This window comes from Leucopleurus acutus (assembly GCF_964270905.1).
Source record: "Leucopleurus acutus genome assembly, chromosome: 6".
NCBI classification, from domain to species: domain Eukaryota; kingdom Metazoa; phylum Chordata; class Mammalia; order Artiodactyla; family Delphinidae; genus Leucopleurus; species Leucopleurus acutus.
This window is the reverse complement of record NC_139149.1, coordinates 53,337,031-53,349,691: the sequence shown is the minus strand read 5'-3', so window position 1 is coordinate 53,349,691 and position 12,661 is coordinate 53,337,031. Positions and strand designations below refer to the sequence as shown.

At 37.4% G+C, this 12,661-nt stretch overlaps 1 protein-coding gene across 4 annotated transcripts in view; it reads left to right on the top strand.

The window, feature by feature from the left end:
• SCN9A (sodium voltage-gated channel alpha subunit 9) overlaps positions 1-12,661 on the top strand; it is a gene marked incomplete at both ends in the record, with an annotated part of 83,186 nt that overhangs the window by 32,091 nt on the left and 38,434 nt on the right. For all 4 annotated transcript variants that reach the window (XM_082841361.1, XM_082841359.1, XM_082841360.1 and 1 more), the window contains one exon: positions 826-1,302. In XM_082841361.1, coding sequence (XP_082697487.1) covers positions 826-1,302 — 477 coding nt within the window. The remainder of the gene's footprint in view (positions 1-825; positions 1,303-12,661) is intronic.

Genomic DNA, 12,661 nt, shown 5'->3' with positions numbered 1-12,661 from the left:
TTGTCTTGACCTGGAGTTGTCCGGGGCGAAAATGATTGGCAGTGAAGCCACCCAATCATAATGCCATTGTCTCATTTGAATTGGGTTCAATGGGCAGGTCTTTTTCTTTGCTTTAAAAGCTTCATTAAGGGACGTCCCTGGCAGTCCAGTGGTTAGGACTCCATGCTTCCACTGCAGGGGCCGCGGGTTTGATCCCTGGCCAGGGAACTAAGATCCCGCATAACACACAGTGCAACCAAAAAAAAAAAGCCTCATTAAGTTGCAAGTTGGCAAAAATCTCGGACAGAATATTTTATTACAGGCGCTCTGCAAGTATTATGTGTTCCATTTGTTGTAATAAGTGACATTTATCTCCTGGGAAAAGTGAACACAGATCTTGGCTTAAGTAACCTTCACAATAGACACTAGTCACAATTTTCTTGTTCTACTTGTTTCTCACAGGTAACAAATATCAATTAAAGGTAGTGTTAGAAGAGCTATTTAGACCCATAAAAGGGAATTTGGACAAGGGATTCCTGCTGTAGAAAGGAACTTAGGAATGACATCCTGGTAATGGTGAGGGAGCATTCTCTTTGCTCCTCATACCCTTTACGGGTATGGCTGACCTCTGTTCCCCAGAGCTCACAGAAGCTCAGACATGGAGAGACTGATGAGGACTCTAGCTTCTCCTCTACACCTATCATATGTTCTTATCTATGGGTGAAGAAGTGCAGGGCTCTTCGTTGCTGGTTTGGATTTTGGCCTGTATTTCAGAAAACTGCACTTATTTTCGTTTTTATTTCCTGTCTCCCTTTTTCTCCACACCCTATCCCCACCCTGACATAGGTCCTCAACCTATTTCTTGCTTTATTATTGAGCTCATTTAGTTCAGACAATCTTACAGCAATTGAAGAAGACACTGATGCAAACAACCTCCAGACTGCAGTGGCTAGAATTAAGAAGGGAATAAATTATGTGAAACAAACCTTACGTGAATTTTTTCTAAAAGGATTTTCCACAAAGCCAAAGATTTCCAAAGAGATAAGACGAACAGAAGATCTAAATTATAAGAAGGAAAACTACATCTCTAACCACACACTTGCTGAAATGAGCAAGGATCACAATTTTCACAAAGAAAAAGATAAAACCAGTGGTCTTGGAAACAGCATGGACAAATACTTGGTGGAAGAAAGTGATTGTCAATCATTTATTCATAATGCCAGCCTCACAGTGACAGTGCCAATTGCACCCGGGGAATCTGATTTGGAAATTATGAATACTGAGGAACTTAGCAGTGATTCAGATAGTGAATACAGCAAAGGGGTAAGATTGTTTTATACGCATTTTGTTTCATGTTATTAACTAGTACGAAATGAGTTAAAATTTCAGATTCTTTGCTGTCCTAAGTTTATTCTAATATTGCATACTAATGAGTAGTTTGTGTGTATATGAATTTATACTGTAGCTTCCTGAAGGTTCATATGGTAAGGTTTTACTTACTGATTCTTCATAACTGATATAATCCATTTAGCGAAATTTGAAAGTACCAGGTATCTTTAAGTCTTCCCTTCCTTTATTCCCTGTTTGTTATCAATCGTAAAATCATATACCATCTCCTTTCACAGTGTCTGTTGAATCCACAGCTCCTGTTCGTCACCTTTGCCTTTGCCCTCTCTACTTCTTACTGAAACCATTCCACGTGAATTCCCCACTGGTGTCTCTGCCTCCATTTTCCATCTACTCTAATCCACTTGTTTGATTAATTTTACTTAGGTTCAATCCTAATCATACTTCTCCTCTGAAGTATCCTTGATCCCCAACGTAGATTTGAATTGTGGACCATACATGAAGCCTTCACACCATGGCCCTGACCAGCTGTCTCTCCTGGGCTTGCTAGGGCTCCTGTGCCTGAACCAAGCCAATTTCCTTCTGGGCCACATACACTCACAACCTGCATGATTTTGCTTGGGGTTTCCTTCTTGAGTCAAAATCCTAAACACGTACTTCAAGTCATAGCCCTCAGTTTCCTCGCGTGTAAAATTATTAGCCCTTACAGCATAGGGTTAGGTGAGGGTTAAATGAATTAACACATGTAGGATGCTTAGAACAGTACTCAGAGTGCTCAGAAGTGGTAGCTGTTGCATCATTCCTAGTTTCTCTTCAAACAGATATGATCTCATTTTGAACCCCACACAGTTCTATGCCTTTTCCTAGATTTATTATTTAGCCTTGTATCTTAATTTTTTTGAGAAATTATTGTATGCACCAAATGGTACTGTAAACTCATTGAAAACGGGAAACTTTTATTAAAACTTTTTTTGTATCCTCCTTCCCCACACCTGGTTGCATATATTCAAAGCATCATTGAGCTGTATTTTTATTAATATGGAATATAATAATCATAAGTGAGTTTTATCACAAAGCATTTTTTATGACATCTCTTTAAAGTTTTAAGATATCACTTTAAAATATTTTTCCTTTCTTTAGGTCGTATTTGACAGGTATTTCCCAAACATCTTCTATCTTCTTAACCTTATATCAAGAACTATCCTCCATGAATTTATAGTGGATTTTGGAACAAAGATACACAGCTCTGTGTGTGTGTGTGTGTGTGTGTGTGTGTGTGTGCGCATGCACACCATACGACCAGTACTAGGTACAGAGTAAATGCTCAATACTTACTTATTGAATGAATAGATGATTAAATAAATTATGAACATATATATTTTACGTAGCCAAAAAAATTATTTCCAAGATCACAAAGCAAGGAATCAAATATTTTATTTTTTATTTAAAAAAATCTTTACATGGAAGAAGTAATTCAAAATTCAAAAGGTGTGGTTGATTTGGCTTGAAGATAGAAAATTAGATTTCACATACCCCGCTCAGGAACAGTAATCTGGGGCTAGTCTCATGTGAAAATGAAAACTAATTCAGTTACCCACTTTTCTGCCTACAAAGATTAGAGTTGTAAAACCCTAACTGCCTGGCAGACTTTCTGAATAAGCTTGAGATTCTGGGTGTTAAAGCACTTTGGTAGCTTGGTTGAGTTTACCAAATACTGCTTTCCTCTTAATATTTGGGAGGAATCATTTCTTACCTGGTCATTTTTTCTTTTCTCAAAGCCTGTGACTCTCCCTACATGGATCTCCTTAGTCGCTGGCAAAAATCATATTCTTAGTATGTTGAATTATAACATTGTAAAGGGACTATAATAGACCTGCCCCATTTAGCACCTCATTTCCTAACTGAGAAAGCCATTAAGAGGAAGCAACTTTATCTATAGTTATAAAGCTGGTTCAAGGCAGAGCCAAGACAAGAATCCCAGTCTTATTATTCATAAGTCTACCTTCCTTTTCCTGTCATTGTCTATTTCAGGGATAAAACCCACATTCCTATTGGGGTTAATACCCAGTTTGTCTCCCCTGGGATACTGAGCCATGCTTCTGAAGAATTTACATACCCTGTAGTATCCAGAGGAAGTTTGTGATGTCATAGTATCCAGCAGTTACTGAAATAGACTATTTTAACCATCCATAAAGTTACTCTGCCACCTAGCCCATAAATCCTTCCTAAAAAGCATGAAATTTAGTGCACTTAAACTGTGTTATCCAAAGACCATTTGCTGGTAACATTTTAATATTCTTAATTATCATTGGTTTTTGTTCATGACATTATAGTCATAACTACATGAGAAAAAATCCACTTTTTCTAATTCATATCTGTGGTTTACATGGTATAATATTCAGGAGCTTGAGGCTACCTCATAGGTTGTAATAAGGAATACATAAGCTAGTCTCTTTAAATCATTTAGCACAGTATTTGACTTGGTAAGCCCTAAAAAAGTGTTAGGTGTTGTGTTTATTATTGAATTCATCATCATTATTAGCCTCTAAAAGTTCAGATTTTAAATTATGGATTTTGAAAGTTTATCCTTCTTCATAAGACATTTTCCATGGCATATCTCAAAATGTGTCATCTTGAGTACATTCAAACCTACTTGACTATATACTGGACTTGAGAAGTAATGAAATTTCAAGCTCTACAGGAAATTTGTTAGATAATATTAAGCTGTTGCCAACTGTGACACCCTGTGTCTAGAGCCTGTCTCTCCAGTAGCTTGAGATTTAAATGATCCTAGTTATGACTTGTTGGTTTTATTTTTCAATTTGGACCACTATCATTATTCACCACAATTATAAGGACCACAGTTTCCTTATTCACCTAAAGTGTTTCTAATGCCCTTCCAGGCTAACATCCCTGCTCTAATTCCCCTAATCTTCAGCTCTTACTTGAGTTCCCAATTTTTTAACTGCTGTGTAACTTTCTTATTTTTCACGCCTCAGATATCTTTGAAATAATGATTCTACGTTCTTGATGAACCTTGCCCAAAGAGGCAAATCATGATTATCCAATGGAAAATAATGCCCAATTGAATATATGTAAGTTATTTAAATCTTAAGCACTACCTTGGAGTACGATGAAGAATGCATCCTCTGGAGATAGAATACTTGCCTTAGATCCTGTATTTAATGTTTGCTAATAACTCCATGATCTTGAGCAATTTAAAAAAAAAACCTCTGTTTTTTTCTAGTTTACTTGTATGCAACATAGAATTGTAATAAAGATTGAATGATTTAGGTAAACAAGTGCCTGTTGGAAAATAAGTGCCCAATTAACAATTATCATGGGTATGATTAGTAGTCATGTACACACTGTAAGTAGCTATTGGCTACAGGTTAAATTTTAGTGTGTAAAGACAAACACAGGAGCTTGTTACAAACGCCTGTTCTGGTCCGTATCCTCCAAACTCTCTCTGCCTAAGTCTGGATGCAACCTCAGAATCCTTACCAGCAGGGTTCCCAGGGGCCACTGTGCTGGATTGAGTTTGCATAGGAAGTGAACCTAAATTCATCCCTGGTTTATTTTGATCCCGGTTTCTGAGAAATCATTTTCTTTATTCAGGGGCTGGGGTATTTTCCACTTTTACCTGTTTAAGAATCTGCATTTTGAACAGGGGGAAAGAATATCTTTGACCTTTGACACCTTTTCCTCTTTCCCTTTCCCCATCCAGAAAAACAAATCCACCCTCTCTTTCATGTCCTAGCATACTTTTTTTCCCATTGTATTTTATGGAGACTTTCTGTCCTCTTCTAGTGTCGGCTCTCAGATAGGCAGGTTTCCGTGTTCTGATAGACAGTTAGATATACACTCCAGATTGAGGTCAAAATATTTTGTAATCAAACACCTTACCAGCAAATGACCAAAGAGATGAGTTCAAATAAGGTGTTGAGTAAAATATCTAAAAGAGTTTTGAGGCAATAACTGGCAATAGAATGTCAGCATTTCTCTGAAGATAGAGTCTGTCTCAGAATCGAGAAAGACATACTGTCTTCTCAAGGGGACCCATGAGAGTAAGACTCCTGTCACTGCTTCTCAGAATACACTCTAAACTGATGGCCCTTCTCAGAATCAGCCTCCACCTGAGGCAGCCCTCTAAGCCCTGGGCAAACATTAACACGCTGCATATTTTCACCATTAACGATGAAGTGGTTCATTATTTGAGCCTCAAATGAAGCATGAAATGCACCCATTCATTCAGTAAATATTTATTGAGATCTGCTATGCTCCAGGCACTGTGCTAACAGCTGCTTAGAGAAAAAAAAGAAACTTTTTTTTTCACCCAGCTGCAGTAATTCAATGTGATCTGGCTTAACTAAATTCTTAAGAAGTGTAGTTTTTTTCTCTTTTTTAAATCATGCCAAATCTCAAAATTGAAAGTTCTAAAAAACTAAATTAATAAATTTTTTAAAATGGAGAGGTCTTTCTTGGAGAGTTAAAGAGACCCTTTGTTTTCAGTTATTACAGATTACTTATTTCTTTGCTTTACAGATTAAAAAAGAGCCATTTTACAGAATTGTGACGTTGATTTGAAAGTGTATGTAAATTTGGGGGAAAAACGTTAAATTTATCCAGTTTACTTCTCCAAATATTTTAAAACATAACAGCCTCATGTGATTTTGGGGTGGTTAAACTCTGACAGCTTTCAGAGAAGCTACTCGCTGTGAGTCTAATACCCCAAATCTTCTTTACTGCTCTTTTGACAAATGTATCTATTATCAAGGCTTAAGTGAATTGGCTCCTGTTGTGTACTCAGCAGAAAGAAAAACATCCTGTGTAAAGTTTTCCTGCACAGAAAGATCCCCTATTCATTCCTCCTCCAGTCAAACACAGAAACTTTACTCAGCTTTACTTAGTAGCTCTTTAGTGTTTTGAAACACTGTCTCCAAGTTGTGATGGAGCTAGCTGAGGTCCTTGAAGAAAGGAAACCAATGAAACCTTCAAATTTTACATAATCAAACTTCTCACCTTCAACGGAGTGTCATTTAAAACACTGCAAACACAGTTATGCAAAATTTTTGTTCTTAAAGGAAGCAAAGTCCATTCACTTTGATCACTGTGAGAGAAAAAAATTGTGAAGGAATACCTGAGTACATGTTCAGTAAACTGTGGCTATTCATTTTTTCAACTCACATTTCCTAAGCACCTGCTTTTTGCCTTATGCCTGCTGGACACTAGAAGGATGTCATCGGTGTACTCATTTCCTCAGTAGACGTAGGCTCAGGGTCTTCTTGCTCTCTGGCACTGTCTTAAGTGATAAAGAGTAAAGCAAGGTCCCTGCCTTTGAGGAGAAACATGTATGGAAATCAGAAATTATAATTAAACATATAAAAAAGAATTAAAACAGATTTTTAGAAAAAAATATTGAAGCAGGATAAAGATATGGTTAATAATCTTGAAAATAAACTGGAATACTTCACAGTGGAGAATGCACTTGCAGAGGATTTTATGGTAAAAAGACAATTCATCAGGAAAGAGAGAATGAAAGAGAGGGAGCCCGGAAGAGAGGGGGAGGAAGGGAGGGAGACAGAGATGGAGAGAAACAGAGACACCCTTCTGGTAGATGTAATGGGCCCAGCATGTGGAAGCATCCAGATGCACAAAAGCCCATGAAATACACATGAGGATGGCCTGCTGGGAAGTAGTAAGTGACAGAGGTAAATTGGAGCCAGAGAGTAAATGGCTTGACTTACCATGGGCAAGAGATTGAAATAGGTTTCTTTTTATTTACCAGAAAGAGGAAACTTTGTCTTGTTTTGTTATACTTTGTTGTTAGCAAACCTCTACTTTTTTTTTTTTTTTTTTTTTGCGGTTCGTGGGCCTCTCACTGTTGTGGCCTCTCCCGTTGCGGAGCACAGGCTCCGGACGCGCAGGCTCAGCGGCCATGGCTCACGGGACCAGCCGCTCCGCGGCACGCGGGATCTTCCCGGACCGGGGCACGAACCCGTGTTCCCTGCATCGGCAGGCGGACTCTCAACCACTGCGCCACCAGGGAAGCCCCTCAAACCTCTACTTTTAAAGAAAGTTTGGTTGGGGGTGTAATAAAGGGGAGAGGATGAAAGGCTATTGAAGCCGTCCCAAGCACACTTGATGAGGGCTCAGTCTAAGGGAGTGATGGTGGTGTGTGGGATAATGGTTAAGACACCGCAAGTTAAAAAATAAGGGCTCAGGGTCTGGATATGTGAGTTGTGAGCTGTTTCAAAGGGTATATTCATTTCCTGTGGCTGTCATAACAGAGTATCACAAACTTGGGGCCTTATACAACAGAACTGTATCCTTAGATAGTTCTAGAGGCTGTAAGTCTGAAATGGAGGTGTAGGCAGGGCCATGCTCTCTGCAGGCTCTAGCGAGGACCCTACCTCGCTTTTTCCTAGCTTCTGGTGGTGGTACTTCATCCTTGGCCTCCCATGTGTAGCAGCTGCATCACTCTGATCTTCGCTTCTGTTGTCACATGGAGTTCTCCCTATCTCTCTCTGTCTTTTCATTTTATAAAGACACTAATTATGTTAGATTAGGGCCCACCCTAGTGAATTCCTCTCAATTTGACTACATCTGCAAAGACCCTATTTCCACATAAGGTCATATTCAGAGGTACCAAGCATTAGGACTTCAACGTATCTGTTTTGGGAGATACAAATTAACTCATAATCAAAAGTTTTGGCTTAGACGACTGGATGGATATTGATGCTATTAAAAATACACGGGGTTGGGGGAGGGAAGAAAACTTGGGGGGTAAGATAGAGACAGAGTTTAATTTGGGGACATCTTAATTGTGAGCTATGTGCAGGGTAGCTAAATGATGGTGAGCAGTAGGTATTTGGAGGTTTTAAGAAGATAAGTCAGAGTTGTAGACAGGTTGGAATTTTGTATGTTAATTTTGAGGTCAGGTTCCCTGGGAAACCAACTCTGAGTAGTGTTCTCAGGTTCAGCACCTAACACCTGTAAGAAGTGAGGGAAGCAAGATGATTGCACAGAGGGAGAAGCTGAAATGCTCTGCAGTTGCAGCAGAGGCCTCAGCTGACCCTGTAGGCACCTCTGGCACTGGAATGACCCTTTGGAGTAGTCCCAAGTTGAAGCAAGGGGTCAGGACTTTGTGTGCTCCGCACCAGTCCGTCACTGGATACAGGCTCTCCCCCCACTCTTCCAGGCCAGGGGAGGGGATGTAACCTTGAGTAAGGCAGCTTCCTTCTGTATTTCAATTCCCAGAGAGGGACTCAGCTGTGAGCCTTCAGCTGCCAACACTCCTAGCAGGTGGAAGAATGAGTGGCTTGTCTGAAAGGGGGACTGGGGCAGTGTACTACAGCATACCATAGAAAGGAAGAGGACAAGTGATCAACTCAGCACTTGAGAAGTGGACACAAGAAAGCACCAAAGAGACCAAGGAGAAAATGTATACATTAGCCACTTTCATATAAGCTATATAACTTTCCTCCTTAAAACAACCCAGGAAAGTGGATAATATGAATCTATATTTACTAAGATGCTAAAAGATTAAGAAATGATGCTGGTTAGTCACTGATGTTTCTAGGGTTCTTTAAAAATTTGAGCTCCAAACTTTAACCACCATAATACATATCATAGAAAGGCAAGAGAGTGGATAGGAATATAATTATTTTCTGTTATATCTCTGTAATGTTGCAGTTCAGGATCAGATTTTCTGTTCTAATGGTATTGTGCATTTGCTGATTCGTGTTCAGTGTCTAATCCTCCTTAATGTTAATTTATTATCTTATAGTTTACTTTGACAATGTAACAGAGCAGAGCAAAGTACAGTCCATAAGAGAATAATAAACCAGTCCATTGAGGATGTATTAAGTAAGGGATTATATCAGGTCGAAGGCACATGAAAGGAGGCGGCACCTAAGCTAGACCCTGAAGGATGGAGATCATTTCATTGTGTGAATGTGGTGGAGAAGGAAATCCCAGGCAGAGGAACAACCATTCATGTTGTTCATCTGATTCACTCATTCATTTTATCCATCCACCTATTCATCTATTCAGTATTCAATTTTTGAAAGCCATCATCTTTGGAGAAACTTAAATGTGCTTACTTGTTATTAAATTCATTCCTTTCATTGATTTTATAAAAAGTTGTTTAAATATTTGTAGTCATCAAAGTTAAATATTTTATTTATTTTTAATATATGGTGGTTTTAATTACATTGTTATTAGGTCTATCTCTCCTTAGATTTTTTATAAAGTTTTTTCCACAAAGAGGCAGTTGCAGGCAATTTAGATTTCTTCTCTTTACTGCATTTTAGAAAATATAATAATCTTCTCCAGAAATGCATTTGATTTGGCAAGATTTAGGGATTAGTTTCAATTATACCTTTGGGGGAAGCTGACATTTGATCCTATCTTTTATGCATAGATTCTTGCAAAAACAAAACAAAACACCCCTACAGAATTTTACTTAGTTAATTTCTTTTTTGCAGATTGGTTCCTAACTATTTGAAATTATTTTCATCTTTATTGGATTTGTTCTTGTGTCTAAAAACAGTGACATTTTGGTCTGACATTTAAATCAATGTTTCTTAATTTTTATATTTTGATAAATTTGAAAACATTCCTTTCCTGTAATGCTGTTTGAAATATCAAAATTAAAAGTAAATCAAGAAATGCTAATTTTAGAAGATGCTTCAAAAACCACATACTCTCAACTCTCACCTCATTCCAATATTGAGGATCACTTATTTTAAAATGTTTGTTATGAAGAGCAAGCAGAATGCAAAAGATTGCCGTCGCACATTATATCAATAGTGTTTAAATTCATCTCCTAAATAACAGAACTGTATTACTGTTTAGTTCATTATTTCTAAATCTGTGTTGAATGATATTTAATCTTATTACTGTGTTTCAAATATATTGCTTTGCGTTGAGCATATAGCATGCATTGTCAAATATAACTAATTTCTACTTACAGGTATATGTCTTTAAACATTTCAAATCAGTTGATTAAACTGTTCCATCATGCTGCATTTACAGACTTCAGTACCTGACCTTCTTACTTCACAGGGGTAAAAACAAACTGGATCCATCAAGATGCAGCTCTGTGCTTTTAACCAGGCACAGACATATGTGACCACTTTTACACAGGTTACCTAAAAAAAAAATCATACATATGTATATGATATTTTTTTTTCAGTGTCATGCATGCTGTTCAGCTACAAAATCTCTCTGCCTGACCCATTGCAAGAAAGTTACAACATATACAATTTTTCCATAGATAAATTGACATCACAGCATGTCACTGGGGCAATTCCATCGTTTTTTGTTACTCTATTGCTTAATTCCTTGATACATCTCTCATGTCCTTAGGTGATTTCAAGTGCATGATCTATAAATTTTATTGGCTGGATTATAAAAGTTAGTATGTAACAGAAGCCACTGAAGCAGCATTTAATTAAAAAACCTCTATCAACTTCCCCTCCTAATTTAAGCTATACAGTTGACCCTTGAACAACAGGGGTTTGAACTGCGTGGTTCCACTAATACTGGGATTGTTTCAGTAGTAAAGAATACAGTACTACACGATCTGTGGTTGGTTGAATCCACGGATGTGGAACAGAGGGTGCTGAGGAACGGTGGATGCGGAGGGCTGACTACGAGTTATAATCAGATTTTAGACCTCACAGAGGGTCGTGCCCTGACCCCCATGCTGTTCAAGGGTCACCTGTATATATATAGATGTATGTCATACTAAATTGTCAGGTTTATTGCAATGAGAGTAGAGTTTTAATATTCTCACCATAATAACAACAAGGAAATGGTAATTATGTGAGGTGAAGGACGTATTAACTAACCTTATTGTGGTAAACATTTCACAATATATACATGTATCTAATTATCACACTGTTTACCTTAAACTTACACAACGCTGTATGTCAATTACATCTCAGTAAAGCCGGGGGGAAAAAATAAAAATTGTCACATTCAAATTCAGTAAATTAAAACTCAAGAAATAATTTTTGTGGGGGAAATATTTCAGGCATAAACATAAAATTCTTGTAACAGGAAAGGACCTTTCTAGTGTTAGTCGTGTATTCACAGGTAAGGAAATTGAGACTCATACAGTTTCTGAGTACACATGTAGAAAGTTGGAGACAGAGCCAAAGTACCCAGCTTCTAGGCCAGACTGTGAGTATGTTTTGAAATTATTTTAAGCACAATGATAACTAGGACTTTATTTCTTTAATTAATTCAGTAGTATTTGATTTTTATTTGGCAGTATATAAAATGAATCAATTAATAATTTACTGGGCTCTGCCTATGAAGGAATGAGTTGTAAATGCCTGAAATGATTAATTTGATTCCAGAGCAGATTTACACACTGATGAGACTAAGTTTCTGATTATGTACATTTGGCCCTCTGTATCCATGTGTCCTGCTTGAGCAGTTTCAACTAATCAGGATTGAAAATATTTGGGGAAAAAATTCCAGAAAGTTCCAAAAACCACAACATGAATTTGCTGTACACCAGCAACTATTTACATGCATATACATTCTATTTACAACTATTTACATAGCATTCACATCGTATTAGGTATTATGAGTAATCTAGAGATGATTTAAAGTATAAGGGAGAATGGAAGGATGTGCATATGTTATATGCAAATACTACACCTTTTTATATAAGCGACTTGAGCATTTGCAGATTTTGGTATCTGCTGGGGCCCTGCAGCCAACCTCCCAGGATACCGAGGGATGACTGAATATATTTCATGAGGAGATAGATATACATGTAGCCTCAAGAAGGATAAGAGGTTTAAATGGAACATATTACGAAGTGAACACTAAACCTGTCAATAAGACATGAAACACTTTCCCTAAAATTAGAAAGATTAATATGGATTGCTGTATCTGGCTAACACGTATAAAAGAAATATACTACTCAGATATAATATCTTGTTTTAATTTTAGTATAACCTGTTGAATGAATGAACTCTAAAATTCCTTGGAAGGAAAAAAATCCACATTAATAAGAATCTTGCCTTTTTTATATTTAATGCAGTTCATATTTTCAATTTCTCTGTCATTGTTAGGATGTTTGTATTATTGTTTCCCGTTTGCAATGATGGAAGCAAAACTCTATCCTAAAATTGATACACTCTAGGAATAGTAATGATAGGAGTTTCAAATTTAAAAAGAAACATATAATTGTTCTAGTTTACTTGCAGTTAATTTTAAAGGTGCTCCTAGGTAAAAGACATATTTTTCTATTTCAAATTGATGGTGATTTACAGGCAATATTTTAGAGAACCATTTTATTCCAAAATGCAGT